General features: G+C 47.1%; 1 protein-coding gene across 1 annotated transcript in view; it reads right to left on the reverse strand.

The window, feature by feature from the left end:
• Window positions 1–23,517, reverse strand: part of LOC144688604 (uncharacterized) — a 144,183-nt gene that overhangs the window by 43,247 nt on the left and 77,419 nt on the right. Inside the window, exon 9 of the mRNA XM_078555373.1 lies at window positions 9,873–9,984. Coding sequence (XP_078411499.1) covers window positions 9,873–9,984 — 112 coding nt within the window. The remainder of the gene's footprint in view (window positions 1–9,872; window positions 9,985–23,517) is intronic.

Below are 23,517 nucleotides of genomic sequence, written 5' to 3' on the forward strand. Positions count from 1 at the left end.
CTGCCCGCTTGATTGGCACCACATCCACAAACATTCACTTCCTCCACCACTGACGCACAGTGGCAGCAGTGTGTATCATCTATAAGATGCACTGCAGGAATTCACCAAGGCTCCTTCCACAGCACCTTCCAAACCCACGACCACTACCGTCTAGAAGGACAAGGACAGCAGATAGATGGGAACACCACCACCTGGAAGTTCCCCTCCATGTTACTCACCATTCTGACTTGGAAATATATTGCCGTTCCTGCACTGTCGCTGGGTTAAAATCCTGAAACTCCCTGCCTAGCAGCACTGTGGGTGTACCTGCATCACATGGACTGCAGCAGTTCAAGAAGGGAGCTCACCACCACCTTCTCAATGGCAACTAGGGATGGGTAATAAATGCTGGCCCAGCCAGCGAAGCCCACATTCCATGAATGAATATTTTAAAAATCCAATGCTCCTTCAGCTAGCCTACCAAAAAAGAACTGCTAGTACGTGACAGGGCTGCAGGCTCCATACCCGATCCCTGACAGGAACATTTCCTTGGCCAACAACGTACACTCTATGCCTTTGCAATGAAGTTTCAGGAAACACACGTCCATCATTACATAATGGCTTACCCTGCACCTACAGAACAAAAGAAGCATACAGAGGCCAATAGCACAAAATAACATCTCATTTAACTGTGAATGTGAAATAGTTGAAATTAACATTTACCGGTGTTTTTAATCACACCATGAAAAAATTCAAACCAAAATGGGGAAACAAAATATCACCAGTGATAAGTCTGTCTTACACTTAAGGTGCTTTACATTTACATTTGCGGGTGCTATGTCTAGGTGCTCCCCCCTCGCTGGCACTGGCATTGGAGACAGCCTGCTCACTCTGCTGTCTTGTTGGCTTTGATGACTTTGGAGGTCGTCCTCAGGACTGTGGAACCTGTGAAGGCCCTGCATGGGAGGGAGCGGATAGTGCCACAGCTGGCATCTACCCAGTCACCGCAGCTTCATCAGATGCCATGGTCCCTGGCAGAGGGGCGGGAGGAGCTGCTGCCATCATCCGGAGCGCCCTGAGAGGAGCCCACAGAGCTCGTGCTCCAATGTGAGTTTGCATTAGATCTCCCTGCTCACCACTGATGGCCAGCCACCTAGCTGGAATACTGGGTGCCCAATTCCTCTCCCACACTGACACTGCCCAGCTGAGATCATTGCCGCTGTGTTGGCTTGCAGGTCCGAGTGCATCCCCAGGGACCCCTGATTGAGTCCCTAGAGGAGCCTCTCCTTGACAGTTGCCACTCTCTCCATGGAGGAGGCATTGCACTTGGCCATGAGGGTCAGCGCAGTGGTCATGCTCCGCAGGGACTCCTCCACAGCGGACACCATGGCACGCATTCCCTCATGTATCTCCGCCAGATCCTCCCACACACTCCGCTGGACTTCTAGCATCTGCTGTCTAATGGACGACTCCAGAGGCCCATCATCAGCCTTCGACTGAGCATTGTCCTGGTCCCCAGCAGCCCTGGGCACTCTCTGCCTCTGCCTGCACCTCAAGCGAGTGTGAAGTGCCATCACCAATGTGCACTGAGGTACTAGACAGCGATCTTATGCCCACTGAGGTGCTGGTATCTGCGCTTGTGCCTGCTTGACAAAGAGGGTGTGACGCATTTGCGTGCTCAGCATGGTGGTCATCCCTGGTCAGGAATGGGCCTTCAGCTCCTCATAGCGATCGCCTGCTGGCGGGCCTAAAAGGGAGAAGAAGGACATGTCATTAATTTAAGTCATGACACTGGCATGCCAGGCATCCTGGTGAGACAGATATATGCAGCATGGTGCCCTCGCCTTTCCATTATCAATGGGCATTCCAGGTTCGAGGCTCACATCAATATAGAGACTATACTAGAATGACTGCAATAGCCAACATTCTCACCTCAGTGCACTCCACTCTTAATTTCGTCTGGCACCTCAACCTCACCGTGGCCGCTTGACCGAGGTGTATGGCGCCTCTCGAGCTCCAGGGCCTCCTGCTCATAATGTATGAAGATTAGGAGCTGTGGCAGTCCACTGCCAGTCCGCGACCTCTCAATATTGTTATGGGATGTTTTATCCCGGAAGGATAGAGGAGCATTGATTAGTCCACCCTCTACTCGCAGCGCCATTGCAGCCTGGCCAACCCCACCTGAGGAACACCTCGCAGGGCTCAGCCGATTCGTGACCCTGGAGCCGCAAGGCACTCAGTCCAAACAGCCAGGGCTCACCCTCTTGGCCAGCCCTTGCCCCATTGACATTTGCCACTCACACTCTTAACACCTCTGAGGTCCACAGGGTGATGGCCAGCTCCTAAATGTTCTGCAAAGTGACCCATGCCAACATGTTACTCAACCTTCTCGATCGCACCAGATCATTGAAGCGCTTCCGGCACTGCACCCATGTGCGCCTTGCCATGTCGTGGCTACTGACTCTGGATGCCACCACCTCCCAGGCCCTTTTGGTGAGGAGGGGGGGCCTCCTCCTCCTGTGTCTGGGGACAAGGATTTCCCTCCTAGCTGCAACCTCCTCCAGGAGGGCGGCGAAGCACTCATCCGAGAACCACGGGGCTGTCAACCTGCCCTCCCACCAAATGCAACAGGATCCATCTTCACTTCCACAGTCCTTCTGTGGCAGCCTTCCAGGGGCTGCTTGGGACGGTTTTGAATCGGCTGCTGGGTCACCATTGGACCCAGTGGATATCATGCCCCCACTCCCGCTCACCCCTTCTCGCTGATTCCCCAGCCGCCTTTCATGCTGGGCGGGCCTTGGTTGGCCTGTCAGCATGAAATCATGGTGCGCTGTCGATCGCGGGGAGTGGTTGGTTGCGTCTGCTGAGCCTGCTCACCAAGGATAAAATTCTGCCCTTGGGGAACTTTCCTTCATCTACAGTGTGTCCCTGTCTCTCCTTGGCTGTCCAGAATTTACACACTGAAACAGGCTTTGAGCAACTGTCGTTGAGCTATTTTAACAACAGTTTTGGACTTATCAAAAATCATCAGGTGAAATGTCTCATTAGCAGCTTCCGAAGAGTGAAAAGATCATTACAGCGATTTTGTTGCAATGCAGTGCTATTTTGTTATTACCACTCATAAATTTACATTTCTCACAGCTGGAACATTGGAATGCCATATCCTGCAGCCACTTTATTAACAGATCTGTTAAAAAACTAGAAGATCAAGCTTTACACTGCTTTAGTTTGAAATTTAAGGAATGCAGCCCCAATTGTACTGAGCAACTTGATGGAGTATTATCCATTAATAGTACTGAGCACGCACCCCCTGCCAACGCCAAAGATTACTTAGCTGTTCAATAGGTCAGAGACATACTGACAACTTATATTTATATTATTTAACCCTTAACAACATGAAACATCCCAAGGCGCTTCAAAGGAACATTATTAAGAAAGTATGTCACTGAGCTACATAAGGAGATATTAGATCAGTTGAGCCAAAAGTTTGGTCAGTGAAGTAGGTTTTAAGGAGTGTCTTAAAGAAGAAAAGCGAGATAGAGAGACGGGGAGATGTAGGAAGGGAATTCCAGACCTTGGGGCCTAGGCAGCTGAAGGCATGGCCCACTAGCAGTGGAGCAATTATAATTGGGAATGCACAAGAGGCCAGAATTAGAGGAGCGCAGATATCTCGGAGGGTTGTGGGGCTGGGGGAGATTACAGATGTAGGGAAGGGCAAGGTCATGGAGGGATTTGAAGGCAAGGCTGAGAATTTTAAAATCAAGATTTTATTAAATGGGAACCAATGAAGGTCAGCAAGCACAGGGATGATAGGAGAATGGGACTTTAGTGAATGAAGACACAGGCAGCAGAATTTTGGATGACCTCAAGTTAACAGAAGGTAAATATGGGGCACCAGCCAGGAGTGCACTGGAATAGTCAAGTCTAGAGGTAACAAAGGCATGACTAAAGGTTTCAGCAGCAGGTAAGCTGAGACACAAGAAGCGATGTTACGGAGGTCGAGAAAGGTTGTCTTCGAGATGGCACAAACACGAGGTAGGAAGCTCATTTTGGGTTCAGATGTGGCACCAAGGTTGCAAACACACAATTTTAGACTATTGCCAGGGAGATAAATAGAGTCAGAAGTCAGGGAACAGAGTTTGGATTGGGTCCAAAAGACAATGCCTTCAGTCTTCTGAATATTTAATTGAAGGAAATTTCTGCTCATCCAGTACTGATGTTGGATAAGCAGACTGATAACTTAGCAACAGTAGAGGTGCCAAGAGAGCTGGTGCTGAGGTAGAGCTGGGTATTGTCAGCGTACACGTGAAAACTGAGGCTGTGCCTTCCGATGATGTTTTTGGCTCTCTACCCAACTGGTTTATTCGGTAATTCTTTAATTGTCCGGGTAAAAGTACCAGCCACCAATGTTCCCTCTCAGCTGCTCAGGTATAGTGTCACACAGCAATCTGGAACGTACCGTACAAGGGAACAAACGGGCCACATAGAACCAAGATACACAATTGCACAGCAATCTTAAAAGGAGGGTGCAGTGTAACAAACAGGCTGTGTAGAGGAAAGATATACTACAGAGAACATGGTCTGCCATCCCTACTCAGTTGGGTCATTATTGACTCCGGTCCCACCTAATATGGTTGACTCTTGGGGCTGAATCATCCGATCTTAGAAACTTTTCAGCCGGTAGGACCATCGTCAGATATGTAACTCGGCAGTGTGTGCAGCGAGCCCTCTGGGTCGCTTTTTCAGAAGGCAACCAATTAGCAGACCACCTCCATGTTCACCACCCAACTGGGGATGGTAGGCGGCCTGGGGAGGTGGGAGCTTGATACATCCATAGCAGCAAGATTAACGACAGGTACAACATGATGAAAGCCTTAGATCATGCTATATGGCATGAGAAGACCCTTGACAGGTTGGTCAGACCACAATTAGAGTCACAGCATCAAAGATTGTTGAAGACGCAGTGGGTGACTGTGAAGAAAAGCTTTCAAGACACAGTGCCAGGATAGTGCTCAAATAAAGGGCTGGTAAGCAGATGACTCTCTTGTGGTGAGATTGCAATGCATAGCCTGTCAGTTCTGTGAGTGGGACAGTGCATCGAGAGGACCCGCACCGGGTTAGCTCAATCGGAAAAGGCGAGTGCCAGGCTGTGGCTGGGTTGAGACTGAACAAGGGAGAGTCAAACAAAGGAAACTCATAAAAATCAGGTCAGAGAAGGTTACAATTGTAAATGGTGACTTCAGGAGTTGCTGAGCAACAAATTGAATGAAAATCAAAGAGGTCATTATTCCAAAGTGCATCCCTGCTGTAACTCAGTCTTCGTGGGCAGAGCTTTGGAAAAGTGAGCAAAAGCAGCTACAGCAACACTCATCCCAGGTACTACAGAAGAAGGAAGATCAAAGGGATATTGTCAGAATGTCCACAAAATTTCCCAGCTTGAATTGGGATGCAGTTGGCCTACTATCCAAATTCAAAATATTTAATCAGCGTACAGAGCTATGGTTTCTTGATTCAGGTGTGTCTGAACCAGACAAGCAAGCCATAAACATTCTCCTAGCAATTGGGAATGAAGGTCTACACAGGCTGAACACATCAGGGTTAACAGCAGAAGAGCTAAAGGATCTAGAAGACCATTCCATTGGCAATGGCAGTGCACTAGAACAAAGGCTGATGCAGCTGCAAAGAGCCGTGCACTGATTCAAACAGACCATACACAATGGGTATCTTCAAGCAATAAGAATGGTTCTCCTGCAATCCCGTCAGAAACATAAACATGAGGTGATTGACAAACCAGAAAATGACAATGATGTGCCCGACCAGACAAAGAGTGGTGAACACATGCTTCAAGCCGTCAATCTCAGGGGAAATTTAGATGCATCCCACCATCCTTGGTGTTTGCCAAGGTTCAAATTAACTGTCCCAAGAAAATTAGTGACTATTCATTATTGGCCAAGATTAACAGGGGGGCAAGTGCCAACATACTACATCTGCGGATTTTCAAAGACAAGAATCCACAGACATGGAAGGCCAAGGCAAAATCTACCACTTCCAAATTTTTGGCTCATGCCATGTGCAGGATCCACAGTCCTGCTAATTCCATGTGCAGGATCCACAGTCCTGAAGTACAACTACAATCGGTCCTCTTGGGTGTCACAAATATTCTTTACTGTGGAGACTAAAGGCCCAGCAATTTGTAGGTCAACCGGCATGCCATGGCCTCACACTAGTAATAATCCATGGAGTCAGTCAGATCTCACAAAACAGATCAACCTCAGAAACTCCTCACATCACCTCAGTTCACGACCTAATATTGAAATATCCAGAATGTTTCGACAAATCAGCAGTTTCAAGGGAGCTTGCAGGACAATACAAGTCCGTCAATTGATCTGGTACATTTTGTGCAATGCAAATGCCGGCAGCTTCAAGAAGAAACAGTGAAATATTCTACACTACAGAGCCTGTGGAAAACCATCACTGAAGAATGGTCTGATTCAATTCAGCATGTTCACGAACACATGAGACCAATTTAGCTTTACCTGGACCAGCTAGGGATCTCCCGGGGAGTCATTTTTAAAGGCAGGCAAGCCATCATACCAGAATCTTTGTGACCTAATATTCTTCAACAACTTCATCATTCACACATGAACATAGATTGGATGAGAAGACTCACAAGAGAGATTGTCTACTGCCTGGGTATGAACAATGACATTGAAGTCGTCGTCAGGAAGTGTGATGCATGACAAGAACATATGCCAAGTCAGCAGAAAGCACCATTGATTCTACATGAAGTTCCTACCCACCCTTGGTCCAAAGTCACATCCATGGCACTGACTTCATCGAAGTCTACTCTACGAAGTGCCCCATCATTCGACAATTTCGCAATACATCAAGCACAATGTAGCTCGCACTCTTAAGTGTTATTTTTAGTTTATTTGGTGTGCCTAGGGAAACCATTATTGATAACGGTCCACAGTTTATTGGTAAACCATTTCAGGATATATGTGAGAAGTGGAATATCGATCACCTTATTTCTTCTCTTTACCCTCGATCTAACAGCCTAACTGAACAAATGACTCGCACAGTGAAATTCCTAATTCCCAAATGTAGACAGACCAAGCAAGATCTACACGTAGCAATGTTACATCTGAGGGTGGTACTTTAAATGCAACTGTTCCATCATCGGCAGAGCTCATGTTTGGCAGACTAGTGCCTACCAATTTACTTGCTCTTAAACATTCTACTCTTTCAGGCAGGTACAGAAGTGCCAAGTTTGAAGTTGAGACAATAAGTTTGCATCCAGGATCCCACGGAAGGTACATGGTAATCAGCAGAGGTGACAAGGATTTGTTCAGAACCAAGGTCCTCAGAAGTCTTTACACACTAAGGTATAATGGTGAGGCCTAGCCGAGGACAAATCAGATCCATTCCAACTCCTCAACCACCATACAGCCCTATCACATTGAGGACTAGATCCCAAATATTACCAGGAACAACATCCAAGATTACAATCCTACTGTGATCTTTATTGCTCCAGACAAGGTTACCATCACAAGATCTGGGCATACCAGCAGATTATCTCTACGTTTTAGAGACTCATAGATTCATAATTTCTATACACTCACGTAATGGTAACTAAACGTGAACATATACTGTAAAAGAAAGGGGGGTGGTGTAATATGCCTTAAAGGGATAGCAGCATGAAATCACTAGAAAGGAAGGGTGTCATGTGATCCATTCTTGGTTTCGCTTTTGCCTTTAAGCAGGGCACAAACACACAGCGCTGCTGCTGATATCTTCAAGCTTTCTATCTATGTATATCTGTTCTCATATGCCTAGTTTAAATAAATAAACCCACAACATGTTTACCCAATCCCTTAAAAGTGATTGGTGCCTTTATATTATGCTAACAACACGACAAGCAGGAGCAGTTGATGGAGGCAATGGCAACTGTGGGCAGTCCCCATTGGAGGACCAGAGATTCCGAGCCTCAGGGGTCATATACAAAGTGGGTATGTGTGGAACAGAATTGGGAGTGTGTGGCTCTCTGTCAGAGTTTCCTGAGGCAGTGCACATCATCAGGCAGAAGATTAAGTTGTGTTATGAGTGACACTGTGAATCAGGCATGCAAAAGCATTAGTTCCTCCACTGAAAAAGAGCCCACTCAAGGGGAGTCATATGCAGAGGGCCAACAAGTGGATAGAGGAACAGCGCAGTGGCCTGCACAGTCTGTATGCAATCTTCAGTGGCACAGACTGCAGTAATAGCTCAGAGATGCATGGAAGTGCAGCCACATGCTCTCCTGCTCCTGGTTAGCATGGTTGTGCAGCTAGGCTCTGAAAGGGCAGAGGTAGACAGGGTTAATGGTAATTGAGGAATCTTCTCAAGGTGCTCCTCTGTCAGTGATTGTCCCCTTGGCCCTTCGACTCAGAGTCATAAACTGCTTCAAGCCCCTAGACCAAGGCTGGCCCTGCACAGATGCAGATGAAGCATGTCTCTGTGGGGCCCTCACAGGCATTGCAATCCAGAAGACATACGCCAATGGCATCTCATTTGCTGAGGCACAGAACTGAGCATGCTGTGTCTGCTTCTGCTTAAACCACAAGGGCAGTACCCAATAGAAGCTTGTGTCAAAGAACTCAGAAACAGTGTTAGTGTCATTCTGGGATTCACTTGGTTGCCTTTCATCATATTGCTGTTAAATGGATATGCTTTATTTGAATGAAACCATTTGTGCTGGCAAACTGATAAGTGTCTTGTGGCTAAAATTGGACCATTGCAAAAGCACCCTTAGGATCTGCCTGGATGAGATCGCTATGAATGTCATGGTGTTGACATGGGAAGGGTAGTGGATGTGGATTATTTCAAGTCAGAAGTGCATGTGTTGATGGGCTTATAGCTCGTGACATGGGGCGGGATGCCACTTCTGCAGTCCAAGATGACCCTGACTCAGGTGAATCTTGCCTGAATGAGTGCATCCTGGACACCTCTGGCAGTCTGGTCAATTTAAAGATACCTCAGTGGGACTGCATGTTGGTTTCATTATTCTATGGCTTCCTGCTGTGCAGTTGCCTCATCTGAATTGGTGAGGTGATCCTGTGCAACACTGAGGATTGCATTTGAAAAAACATGCTCTGGTAGGCTTCTTAGTCAAACAAAACAAACTTTATTTACACAAGAGCTTCCATGGCTGCTTGTATCCAGCTAGCCCCTCATACAGCCATTTTTTTCCCTAGGAAACCCCTCCCTAGAATTTATTCCCCCGCGCAAACGCACATTGGTTGAACAAATCACATGACCCCCCCACTTAGCTGAACAGATTTTAAAGTGACAGTCAACACAGCATTGCTCGTATAGTATTGCAGTTAAGTGCCTCTTTAACTACCTCAAATTGGATTCCTGCCACTGCGGGCGTGTTGCTATCATGATGTCAGAAAAAGTGCTTGGCGGTGGGAACCCATTGGGATTTTGGTTGATTTTTCCAGTTCCCCTCCCTCCCCTCTCCATCAAATCCATCTCTGAAACCTTGGGAAAATTCCCTCCTTAATATTCTCACTGGGTGGACATTAAGTTCCATGCTTGCCAACGTTGCTCACATTCTAAGAACAAATTTAAAATCTACTGTAAGCAAGACAGCTGTAAGGCAAAATAAGTTAAGTATCAGTGATTAGGTAACTCCAAGTGTGGGATTTAAAAGAATGTAAATTGTTGAAGGAAGGCTAAGTGGGATAAGCATTAAAACTCTTTTTGAGGATCTGGTAAGTTAATATAATTAGTCTTGTTTTCAAACCAGCACGAGGATACACCACTCACAATGGCAGCCGTACAGCTTCCTCTCCCTTACATAATTTCTGAATGGTGCAAATTACTAAGTATCTCCCTTGCTGGAAGCTTACCTCCGTAAAGAAGCAATATGTTCATTTGATAATCCACCATTTTCTTCTTGTATTATGAGCAATTTCCCCCTCAGTTCAGACACTTTGATAGGGAAGCTTTTCAGAAAAATGTCTTAAAAATGGAAAAAAAACATTATTTAAAATCATTGACTGTCCATAAATTATGAAACCTAATTTAATTAGGATAAATTCTACAAAATCTGTTTTCCATTTATTTTCCAGTCTAAGAGCTTTCATCTTCTATGATTTGCATCATTTCATTATAACATTCATTATATTTTTTACTCTGATCAATCTATTCTGATGCTTGTTACACCCAAGAAAATTCAAAACGCTTCACTCACCTGTGTTCTTTTTCCTACAGTATTGCCAACATTCATGATTTGTGGACATTTTTGCTGTTTGTGATTCATGCAAAGGTTTCAAATATGTAGAAAGTCCCACTTAAACTTTCTACTTGAATCGTGAGTATTAGAGAAATTTCCATGCATCACCAAGTCACAAATGATCTGGGAGTGTGAAATCACTGTTCCTGGCTCTTACTGTGCAATGTAAAGGTATAGGTGATGTCAAAAATGGGCCATGGTGGGCTGGAAAAACATATTTATGAGGTTTTTTTTTCCCCTAGCCAATTAAATGTCCAAGTGGTCACATTATAGAGTTGACAAAGTCATCATTTAACATAATTTTAAAAATCAAGCCCATAAGTGCCACCAGCTAATGAAAAATCATTTGCTCAGAGCCAGAATGTGAGACACATTACCATCAGGCATAGCTTAGCATAGATGCATTTAAGGGATTCCACATAAGTATATGAAGGAGATAGGAATAGAAGGGTAAACTGATAGGGTTAGATGAAGAAGAGTGCAAGGAGGCTTTTGTGGAACATGGATATTTGGCATGGACCAGTTGGGATGAATTGCCTGTTTCGGTGCTGTACACTCAATGTTACTAAATGATGGTGCCCAGATCAGTTAATCCTCCAGGCTATGGTCAAGGATTGGATTACTCATTTAAAAAAAAATGACATCAATAGCCAAAATCTGAAGCAAAAATAATAGATAACTCACTGAGAATTTTTTTTTAAATTATGCCCATTACCCCATTCCTCACAGGCTTAAATAAGCTCAGGACCCAGGAGGGGCGGGTGCAGACAGTGCTAATGACCAGGGCTTGTGCCTTTAGGGGGTTCATGCTCATTGGTCAAGTAGCCTGTCAATCGGGATGTTCAGTGTCTTAAGCAGCCAGTCCAATGTGTAGATAATCTCCACTGACAGGCTACTCGGCCAATGATTGCTGTTGCTCTGAACAGCAGCAATCATTGGGCAACTATGACTCGCCAGATTCCCCAGTCCCTCCTTTCTTACCTCATGTTGGGACTCATGTGAGGACTGGAACTCATGTGAAGACTGTTCTTTTGGAGCTTCACTTCAGACTGGGGTGGAGCGCAAGATAAGGTGTAGCAAAGCGTCCAGTTTCCTCACCTCTACCCCCAGAAAGCCCTTCCCAACCTGCTCCCACTTGATGGTGTGTGGCCCTGAGCTGACCCCTTCCCGACCCCATTGCATCCGACACTGTGCATGCTCCGCACAACTCTCCCACCCCCGACCTCCTTAATCCCCAACCCCATTCACTGAATCCCTGGATGGTCCAGAGAAACTTGCCCTGGAACCACAAATTCTGAGTAGTGAGGCCACTGGTAAACGCTAAAGAGATTAACACAGGCAATTAGTGTTGAAGCATGTAGGGGCCTCAGGGCATGCTCCACGACTTCATATGGTGTGAATGAGTTTCAGGCTGTGCATCCCTGGACTCAGATAAGGAAATATGGGTACACTACTTCACACAGATAGGCTGTGATGGAGCATGCAGATTGGAAAATCACCAACATATCACTCAGAAGACCAGGAAGGCAAGGTTTATGGAGGTAGACATCACTGGTGTGGTGGGTAGTAGTCTTCAGGATGAGAATGCATTCCCCACTTCCCCCATTGCTTCCAATCCACACTCCAGTAAACAGGTCAAGAGAAAATCAGTTCAGTGCTCAATTCAGAAAACAGTTTAATGGTATCGAGGCGACAGGGAAACATTGTGTTTAACTGACAGGGCAGGAAAAAAAGAGGAAAGTTGTAACTACTGAAAATTCTGTTGGGAAGAGCACAGAAACTGTGGGTTCACTGTGAGAGTGAGAGAGAGTGTGCTCGAGAGTGGGAATGTGCGCAAGAGTGGGAATGTGCGCAAGAGTGGGAATGTGTGCAAGAGTGGGAATGTGCGCAAGAGTGGGAATGTGCGCAAGAGTGGGAATGTGCGAAAGACTGGGAGTGTGTGAAAGACTGGGAGTGTGCGCAAGAGTGAGGATGTGCGAGTGTGAGTGTGCAAGACAGTGAGTGTGGGAGAGAGCATGAGAGACCACGTGAGAGAGCGTGTGAGAGCATGAGAGAGCGTGTGAGAGCACATGTAAGAAAATGTCTGTGGGAGTGTGTGTGATAGACAGTGCGTGCACGCGAGAGTGTGCACACGTGAGACTGAGAGACAGCATGCGCGCTAGCGTGTGCACATGCGAGTGTGTGCATGCATGAGAGTTAGTGCGACAGTGTGTGTGCGCACGAACGTGGACGTGAGAGGGAGTGTGCACTAGAGTGTGCACGAGAGTGGGAGTGTGTGCAAGAGTGGGGGTGTGAGAGGGAGTGAGTATTTGAGAGAGGGAATGCACGTGTATGAGAAAGAGTGAGCATGGAAGAGACGGTGAGAGAGAGAGGGAGGGTGAGAGAGTGTGTGTGTGTGAACCCTGAAACTGGGAGCAAGCAACACACACACACATATACACGGTTGAGGGGGATGGCATGGGATAGGGCCATGATTTCTCTCTCTCCCTGGCCCTGCATAAACTCTGTATAAGCTCCCCAAGCACCAATGTCTGTAACCAAAATTCATGTTCTCATCTTTAAATCCCACTTTAGCCTCTTGGATTTGGTTGCTATTGTGTTAAATATATATTTTTTAATGGATTTGCAACCTTTTCAAGAGAAATCTTGGGAAAGAAAAGACAGTAGATGTCCCTTGCAAGATGTCATAAGGTGTGGGAGCTTAGATCAAGAAAAAGAAAGACTTACATTTATGTTGTTCTTTTCACAACCTTTGAAGGTCCCAAAGTGCTTTATGGCCAATTAAGAACTTTTATAGTCTGGCCAATGTTATAATATAGGAAAGCAGAGCAGACAATATGCGTACAAGATCTCACAGCAGCAATGTGATAATGACCAGAAATCTGTTTTCATGATGTTGGCTGAGGGATAAATAATCCAAGACAGAGAGAACACTCCTGCTCTTTCTTCTGGAAAACTGCAGCACTGGAATGGAGGAATGGAGAACCATCCCTGCCAGCTCCACCAACCCTACTGAGGTAAAAGCAAAATACTGTGGATGCTGGAAATCTGAAACAAAAACAAAAATAGCTGGAAAAGCTCAGCAGGTCTGACAGCATCTGCGGAGGGGAATATGGTTAACATTTCGAGTCCATATGACTCTTCATCAGAACCCTGCTGAGGTCTTGGCCTCATCTATGTGACTGTGCAGATGCACTGGATAGAGGACAAAGGTTTTCCATAATGCAGAGGGAAACAATTAGAGAGTCATCACATGCCACTCTAAGTGATTGTAAACTGGGGATTTAGTGAAGGCCTAGGAGCAGATTACCCCCCTCCAAATTTCCTGATTTAAAAAAGTGAAAGCACACAGAAAAATAGAAATGTTTCATACCTCTTCCGGAGAAAGAAAGTCAGCAATAAAACAGAAAGACAGCTGTTAGTATTGGTGAAATCCTAGATGTGAGATTTCCTGTTGTGAGTTAGCTGCATGCCCAATGTGTGTTTCATTCCAAAAGAGAAAGTGAAGGGCTGAGGTTGTTATTCAATGTGAACTGAGCTAAGGCAATTTGCTGATGCTAAAAGTGAGAACAGCAACCATCACATGGAGTGTGGGAATACCCTCAGTCTATACTCCAGCAGCGCTTTTTGATTTGCTCCTTCAACATAACTCTAATTTAGAGACCACTTCAGCATCTTAAACCCAAACACAGTGGAAATGCCAACCAGTGTACCAGCATTCCATCTAATCCTTTCTTTCATTCAGCTCCTATACACTGCCTGCTCCTCCCCAATTTGCTGTCCACGATGTGTTTCAGTCCATTCCTTTATGAGCACATAACTCAGTTACTTAGATACCTACATAACTAAGACCTTTGCATGGCATTACCTTTACATGGCTGGACGCTGGAGTTGCTCTTGTTCATTTAATCCGAATTCTGTAAGCCCAACTTCTAAGTGCCAGCTCTCGGTGCTTACAATGTTAAAACTGTTTTCTGGAGCCCGGTGACAAGATTTATGAGGCTGAACTTTCACTGACCCCCAAAGGTGGAATGGAGAGCCCCAAAAATATCGGAGCCAGGCAGAATAATCATCAGGGCAGGGGCATGGTGAAGCAGGAATCCTGCTCTCCTCCCCATTCAAGCCAATTATCTAGTTGAGAAGCTTGTTTAGAGCTTGTGGAAGGGGAAGGGCACAGGTTTCAGAAGCTATCAGTTTCTCAACAGTTGAAGGGGGGTGGGTACTCAGTGGGGAGCCAATCAAAGCTGCCCAGGGTATAAATGTCATAAAAATAGACTACAGCTTCACCAACTACCGACTGGCAGACTGAACTTTTTAAGAGAGAACTGTGTTTTTTTTTAAATACAGGAAAAGGCACTGATGGCTGATCCTGTAAAGGGATCACTTTCTGCAAAATTCCTATGTGGATTATACCGAGAACATGGAATTTCACACCTGAAGGGTGTCAAGGCCAAATTCAAACAGGGACACTTGAAAGAAAGGTATGGAAAATGCAAAAGGCTAGACTTTAATCTTTGGTGTTTGGGGACACAATAGAGACTGTTTCCAACATATCATCAGAAATCCAAACAAAATCTCTTGTTGATTAATATCTCAGAATGTGTAAAAACATTCTGAGATGAAAAGGAAATGGACTGTGGGTGCAAGACATGCCCATATCCCCCTCCCCGGAATGCACAGAGAAAACGAGCTAAAACCTGGCTGAAGACATGTGAGTGAGAAGCAAGAAGCTACACTAGTCTTCAGTCTTACCTGCAAAGACAGGCAGGAGATCTCTCTCCCTCTCTCACTGGAGGCAAGTTGTCTAGCAGGCAGCAAGCAGAAAGAAACAGGACCACCTCTTCAGTTACTGCTGCAAACAGATCATCTCTCCCTCTGGGAACAAGCCATCAAGTGACTCCAACAGACTGCAAAACTGCCAAAGTTAGCTCTACCAAAGTCACCCAACTTAATGCCTGCAATGTACCACCATATATGCTTCACGGGCAAGCCAAGGACTGATTTGTATATTCTTTTTAACTTTTATTTGGGCTCTTAACTTGCGCATTTCTGAACTTGCTAATGATACAAAGATGGGTAGGAAAGTAAGTTGTGAAAAGGACATAAGGAGGCTACAAAGTGACATAGATAGATTAAGTGAGTGGGCAAAGATCTGGCAAATGGAGTATAATGCAGGCAAATGTGGAATTGTCCACTTTGGCAGGTGCATGTTATTGAAATGATGAGAGACTGAGGAGTTCTGAGATACAGAGGGATCTGGGTGTCCTAGTGCATGAATCACAAAAAGCTCGTGTGCAGGTACAGTAAGTAATTAGGAAAGCTAATAGAATGTTATTGTTTATTGTGAGGGGAATGAAAATTAAAGTAGAGAGGTTATGCTTCAATTGTATAGGACGCTGGTGAGACATCTGGAGTCTTGTGCATAGTACTGGTCTCCTTATTTAAGGAAAGATGCAAATGCATTAGAAGCAGTTCAGAGAAGGTTTACCAGACTAATATCTGGAATGGGTGGGCTGTCTTACGAGGAAAGGTTGGACAGGTTAGAGTCGTATCCACTGGAGCTTAGAAAAGTAAGAGGTGACTTGATTGAAACCTTTGGGTCCTGAGGGGCCTTGATAGAGTGGATGTGGAGAGGATGTTTCCTCTCCTGGGAGAATCTAGAACTAGGGGCAGAATTTTTTGCTGAGTGGGCAGGCGTGCGCCCAACCCGCTCGAGCATAAAGTGACACGCGATTACGTCAGGTAAGTGCCCCGAGGTCATCACGCACTTACGCGATATTTCGCTCGGCGGGCGCATGTGGGAGTCAGAGCCACGCCTGGCCTTAATTAACAGGCCAGTTAAGGCCCGTAACAACCCAACTGACAGCGATTTAATGTAACCCGTGCAATGTTTCACTTGTTGCATGGGCAAAACGGGCGGGCGGGCAGGCCACAATTTGCAAAACCTCGTCCACGGGCAGGGTAAGAAGGGTCAGCAGCATTGACAATGTGAGTAGTGAGGAGTTTTGGAGATAACTTGCTGCTGGTGGCTTATTGAGACTTGGCAGTTTAATCCCTGATTGGGACCTCATTCCTAGCATTTCCAGGCTTCATTTTGGGAGTCACTGGTGTCTTCCAGGCCCCCTGAGGATTCGGACCATGTAGACACTTCCAAGCATCAGGCAGCCTTCCCTTACCCTGGTAATGGGGATTGTGGTCTCTGCTGGAGGCACCTCCTCTGAGGAGGAAGAGAGGGGCAAAACGGAGAAGAAGCCAGGTGTCCCAATGCAGCTTCCAGGGGAGGGACCTGTGGGAGGAGAGGCGCAGGCATAAGGGGTGCAGGGACAACAGCAAGTCCAAGGCAGAAGGGGCTGCAGAAGACGCCACTATCCTGCTGCTAGGGTTTATAGGTGGCAATGCAGCTACCTCAATATTTCCAAGGTGCAATGCTGAAGGAGGCTCTGCCTCTCAAGGGAGACCATGACCTCCTTTTGCCAGGTGATCAGGCCTGAGATCGGCTCCAACTGTGTGGGTGGAAACCCCATGCCAGTGGCCCTGAAGGTCACAGTGGCCCTCAACGTCTATGCCTCCAGCTCCTTCTAGGGGTCAGTGGGGGATCTGTGTGGAGTCTCCCAATCAGCTGTCCATAGTTGCGTAAAGCTAGTGACAGAAGCTCTGTTCAGGTGGGTATTGACTTTCGTTCATTTCCGTATGGACGAGGCCAGCCAGACAGAGCCTGTCCGGGCTACCATCGACTGCACACATGTGGCCATCAAGGCGCCAGCAGGTCAGCCAGGTGACTTGGTCAACAGGAACGGATTCCACTCCATGAACGTGAAGATAGTGTATGATCACAAGGTGCGGGTTCTACAAGTCTGTGCACGATACCCTGGCAGCTCCCATGACGCACATATGCTGAGACACTCCCAGGTTCTTTAGTGCTCCAGTCCAACTGGATGGATGGCTGCTGGGTGACAAGGGTATCTTTTGAAAAGGTGGCTCATGACGCTTCTCCGCCATCCAAGAACAGAGGCGGAGCAGCGGTACAACAGCAGCCATGGCTACACAAGGGCAGCGGTAGAGAGGACGGTAGGTCTTCTCAAGATGCACTTCCGATGCCTGGACCATTCAAGAGGCGCACTCCAATACCCCCCAGAGGGTGTCGCTGATAGTGGTTGCATGCTGCACTCTCCACAATCTGGCACTGACAAGGGGGGCCTACTGGAGGAGGAGGATCTTGACACAGCAGCACAGGCCCTAGATGATGAGCCCAGTAGTGAGTCAGAAGAGGAACATGGTGAAGAAAACGCTGAGGGTGTGGAGGCAGACCTCAGTAACCTCTAGGGAGGCAGGAACACCAGGGACGCTATGATCCAACGCTCCTTCAGCTATGCTGCCAAATAAGAACTACCACCTCATGCCAGGGCTGCCACCTCCGTTCTGCAACACAGAAATTACCCTTTCCTTGGCCCCCAAGATAAACTCAGTTTCTGTGCAATAAAGGCTCGAGTCACCGACGTTCAGCATTACATACTGGCCTATCCTGCAACTACAAAATAAATGAAGCATACTCAAGCCAATAATACAAAAGCAAATGAAGTTTAATGTTGGAACTCACATAGTCTTGAATGGGACAATATCCAGTGTTGGTAGTCACACCATTAAAAAAAGAAAAACAAAATGGGGAAACAAAAGATCACCCGTGACTAGTCCCTCTTCTGTTTAAGGTGCTTTAAAATTATGTTAACAGGTACTACGTCTGGGTGCTCCCCACCGTTGGCCTTGGCATTGGACACACCCTGCTGACTCTGCTGTCCTGTTGGCCTTGATGACCTTGGTGGTCGTCCTATGGCCCGTGAAGCCTGTACTGGCCTTGCCCGGGAGGGAGCGGCCAGTGCCACAGCTGGCATCTCCCCAGTCACCACAGCCTCACCGGATGCCACAGTCACTGGCAGAGGAGTGGAGGGGCTGCTGCCATCATCCAGAGCGCCCTGAAAGGAGCCCACAGAGATGACAAACAGCTCGTGCGCCAACGCGAGATCGCTGAGGACCTCCTTGCTAGCCATCGATGGGCAGGCACCTAGCTGAGATGCTGGGTGCCTCATCCATCTCACGCAAGGACACTGACCAGCTGAGGTCAGTGCCTGTGTGAGGGCTTATAGGTCCAAGTGCAACCCCAGGAACCCCTGATTCTTTTTCTGGAGCAGCCTCTCCATGAGAGTTGCCACTCTCTCCATGGAGGAGGCATTGCGCTCACCCACGAGGGTCAGTGTAGTGCTCATGCACCGCATGGACTCCTCCACAACATAGACCATGGCACGCATACCCTCATGGATCTCCACCAGATCCTCCTGCACACCCCGCTGGATGTCCAGCATCTGCTGCCTAATGGGCGACTCCAGAGGCTTATCATCTGCCTTTGTCTGAGTATCATCCTGATCTTCATCAGTCCTCCGACTGCCGGTGCTATGGGCAATCTCTGCATCCGCCTGCACCTCAAGCGAGTGTGAAGTGCCCTGACCAATGTGCACTGAGATAACAGCCGCCGAACTAATGCACACCGAGGTGCTGGTATCTGCGCTGGTGCCTGGTTCAGAGAGCAGGTGTGACACAGGTGCGTGGGGAGCATGATGGTCCTCCGGGGTCAGGGGTAGCCTTTCAGGGTCCGGAGAGCGAATGCATGCTGGCGAACCTAAAAGGGAGAAGAAGGACATGTTGTTAGTTAAAGTCACCACACTGTCACTGTGCATGCCAGGCACCCTGGTGAGACAATGGAAATCTGCATCATGGTGCCATCTTCTTTCAATGATCAATGGGTATTCCAGGTTCGAGGCTCACATCAATGAAGAGACTACACTAGTATGGCTGCACGAGCCAAAATTCTCACCTCAGTGCACTGCACGCTTACCTTCATCTGACACCAGCCTCACCGTGTCTGCTTGACCTCTCAAACTCCAAGACCTCCTGCTCATACTGGGAGGGGATGAGGAGGTGTGGAGGTCCTCCATCAGCCAACGGCCTCTCAATATTGTTATAGGATATCTTCTCCTGAAAGAACAGAGGAGCATTGATTAGTCCACTCTCTACCTGCAGCGGCATTGCAGCCAGGCCAATCCCAGGTGAGGAACACCTTGCAAGGCACATCCGAATCGTGGCCCTCGAGCCGCAAGGCACTCAGTCAAAGCAGCCAGGGCTCACCCCCTTGGCCAACGCTGGCATGATTGACAGTTGGAACTCAGACTCTAACACCCCTGAGCTCTAGCGGGGGACAGGCCTTAACAATTGAACACAGTGACCCATGCTGACACGGTACTCCTGAGCGCAGCAGGTCATTGAAGCACTTCCGGCACTGCACTCAGGTGTGCCGCACCACATTGTGGCTGCTCACCCGGGCTGCCACCTCCTCCCATGCCCTCTTGGTGGGGTGTGGTCGCCTCCTCCTCCCACCTCTGGGGACAAGGGTGTCCCTTCCAGGAGGGCAGCAAGGCACTCATTGGAAAAACAGGTGAGCCGAGTGTCCACTCACCTGGCATTTGTTGCAGCACTCCAGTCCATCTTTACAGCGGCAGACAGACATCCTTCTTTCTTTTTGTCCATTTTTAAACAGGCCGCCAGGTCGCCATTGGATCCGGTGGTCGACAGGCCCCCGCCCCCGCTCGGCCCTTACCAGCCAGTGACGGGCTACGTTTCATGCTGGGCAGGACTTAATTGGCCCACCAGCGTGAAATCGTGGTCGGGCCCCAATCACGGGTGGAGGTCAGCTTCCCGACCGCTCCTGCCTGCCCCCACCAAGCCCGCCCGATGAGCGCAAAATTCTGCCCTAGGGGTCACTTTAAAAATAAGAGGTCACTTATTTAAGACAGAGATGAGGAGAATTGTTTTCTCTCAGAGGGTCATGAGTCTTTGGAATTCTCTTCCTCAAATGGCAGTGGAAGCAGGGTCTTTGAATAATTTTAAGGCAGAGGTAGTGGATTTCGACTCCAACCCTGGATTCTGCCAGGTGCAGGGCATCACTGATTGGGCCTCAGTGCCCATCAAGACATGTAGTGACTGGCAGTGAGATCCATCAATAGAAAGGGCTTCAAATCCTTCAGTGTCCAACAAGGGCTTCCTCCATGAGCGCATTTGCTTCCCTGGCAGCTGCCATGACTCCTTCATCCTCCACCAGTCCAGTCTGCCTCAGATCGTTACCCCAATCCCCAAAGTGAGTGGTTGGATCCTAGTGGACAAGGAAGATCCCTTGAAGAGACAGTTCCTGACACCTCTACGGGAGCCCCAGATAGAGGCACAAAGGCAATACAACCAATGCCACTTGCTTAGCAGGACAACCACTTAGCAATTCATTCTGCTTCTGAAGATGCAATTCCAGTTCCTGGACCAATCGGGTGATGTCCCACTATACCATCCTGCAAGGGTTTCAGTCCTTGCGGTGGTCTTCTGCACCATTCATTACCTGAACCTCCAAAGAGGTCTGGACTTTGAAGACGGTCAGGGCCTGGAAGGAGATGGCTCATCGAGGCCAGAGCAGGAGGTAAGGGAGATGTAAGAAGCGGAGATGGAGAGAGGTGACACTAAACAGAGAGGTGCCCCTGCCTTATGATGATGTGGTTTCCTCTTGCCATCCCCCAGGACAAGGACCTCCCTCTTCCCGCTCACCGCTTCCAGCATTAGATCCAGACCGGTACTGATGAAGCGAGGGCCTGCCCTGCCCTGGCTGTCGGGCCTCCGGCTCCCCTATGACATCTCACTTCCCTCTGGTGCAGTGGATGGCTTTGCCACAAACCACAGGTCTCTCCCTCAGGACAACCAGCAGCCTCAGTAATGGCTGTCATGGGGCGTCTAAATGAATCCCACACTTCATCTGATCCACCTTCATTCCTGCACCCAATGGCCCTAAGTGGACAGGAAACTTGTCCGTTTCAATTAAAGGCTCACCCTTACCCGCCCCCCCCTCCCCCTCCCCCCCCCCCCCCCCCCCCCACCTCCCCCTCCCACCCCCACCCCGGTGAAAATCTGAATTTTAATCAATTTCCCACTGGAGGCAGGTTTCCAGCACAAAAACAGACCCAACTCATGTTTCCAGCCCACAGATCCAGACTGAAGCTCCCACTGCTCTGCCACAGTCAAGTTTCTAAATGGATCATCCAGAAATTTAAGATATAAAGCAGGCCCCAAAAGCTAGGTTGTTTTTAAACACATGTTTGCTTTATCACTCCCACAACACATGACGTGGAGAGAAATTTGACAAATTTTCATCACCAGCAAAGCAAATCGCAAAACTCCAACCTGCAAACCCACCTACAACCCTGTACCTTATCCAATTGTAGTTTTACCAATAATTAGTGACCCCGTCTTTCCTTCATTTTGCTTCATGAGGTAGCAGTGAGGGGCCATTTTGGAGATAGTGACTATAATACAGTTAGATTTAGCACCATTGTGGAAGAGGATGAAGATAGAACAGGGGTGAAAGTTCTAAATTGGGGGAAGACAAATTTTATAAAGCTGAGAGGTGAGCTGGCGAGACTGGACTGGATACAGCTATTAGGAGGGAAAACAGTGTCAAATCAGTGGGAGGCATTCAAAAGCGAGATTCTACAGGCACAGTGTACCACAAAAAAAGGGTGGTGCTGCCAAATCTAGAGCCCCCTGGTTATCCAGAAGCATAGGGTCAAGGTAAAACAGAAAAAGAAAGCTTATGGCAGTCACAAAGGAATTAATACTGTAGAAAGCCTAGAGGAGTATCGGAAGTACAGGGGTGTAGTAGAAATGGAAATTAAGAAAGCAAAGAGAGGATACGAAAAAATATTGGTAGGTATAATCAAAGAAAACCCAAAAATGTTTTACCAGTACATTAAGAGCAATCAAATAATTAAGGAAAAGGTAGGGCCCATCAACCCTAAACCCTGGAGTGCATGTCCACAGGTACCTGAAGGTGGCAAGACAGTTGAATAAGGTGGTAGAGAAAACATATAGAATGCTTTCCTTTATTGGACAAGGTATTGAACACAAAGGCAGGAATGCAATGATGGAACTGTATAAAACACTGGTTAGGCCACTGCTGGAATTTTGTGTACAGTTCTGGTCACCACATTATAGGAAGGGCATAATTGCTCTGGAGAGAGTGCAGAAAAGATTTACAAGAATGCTGCCAGGTCTGTTTTCCTAAGAACAGAGGAGGCTGAGGGGCGACCTAATTGAGGTGTACAAAATTATGAGGAGCCTAGATAGGGTCGACAGTAAAGACTTGTTTCCCCTAGTTAATTACAAGGGGGCATAGATTTAAGGTGATTGGAAAAGGATTAGAAATTAGGAAAACATTTTTCATACAGAATGTGGTGGGCATCTGGAATTCATTGCCGAAATTGGTGGTTGAGGCTGAAATGCTCAACTCATTTAAAAGGTACCTGGGTCTGCATCTGAAGTGCTATAACCTGCAAGGCTATGGACCAGGCACTGGAAATTGGGATTAAAATGAGCGACTTTTTTTTTCCTCTTTTTGTGGCTGGCACAGACATGATGGGCTGAATGGCCTTTCTGTGCCATAACTTTTCTATGGTTCCATGGTTCTAGATGATCAATTTTAAACTTGAATAAAAATGAATTTGAAACAGAGTGTGGCATTCTTAATATAAAAAATGACTCACTCATCATTGAACATTTCTGTTGAATAGAAAGACACTAATCAGTGCTTAATAGAACCTTCTCCACAGAAAATATATTCCAAATTACAAATTTTAAACAATCATAGCTTTTGAATGGATCATTTAATTTTTAATGATTTAAAAAGGGCTAGAAAATGAATTCAATCTCAAGGTAATAAAAATGTGATGCAGGATATTTTAATCTTTATTTGTTATTCTTCTACTTTACGCTGTTTGCTCCAAGAAGTGGCACAATCTCCGACTCAGTTGAGGCAAGTTAATTCTATGCTACTTATATGTGTCTCTGTTCACTCGTTACCTCCAGAAAAATATTTTCCCCCTATGCATGTATGCCCTCCACTGGTCAGCTCCTGCACTCGTATGCCAAATTAAGCTTTTTAATCATGATTTTGGAACAGCCACATTACAAGTGGACACTTTTCGATGTTGCAGTGCATTGTGCGAATTGTGGCCATACATTGCATTCCTCAGGAGAGAAAATACAAGATCCCAATACACAGGTGGGTCTCTCACTAAATATGGGAGAAATGGCAGGCCTGGGGAAACACCATGATCAAAAATGTCCACGAAAGACAGTTCAAAAACATTCTGATTATCATTCGTGTGCCAGTTTGGCAC

The sequence above is a fragment of the Cetorhinus maximus genome, chromosome 13 (genome assembly GCF_964194155.1).
Source record: "Cetorhinus maximus chromosome 13, sCetMax3.hap1.1, whole genome shotgun sequence".
NCBI classification, from domain to species: domain Eukaryota; kingdom Metazoa; phylum Chordata; class Chondrichthyes; order Lamniformes; family Cetorhinidae; genus Cetorhinus; species Cetorhinus maximus.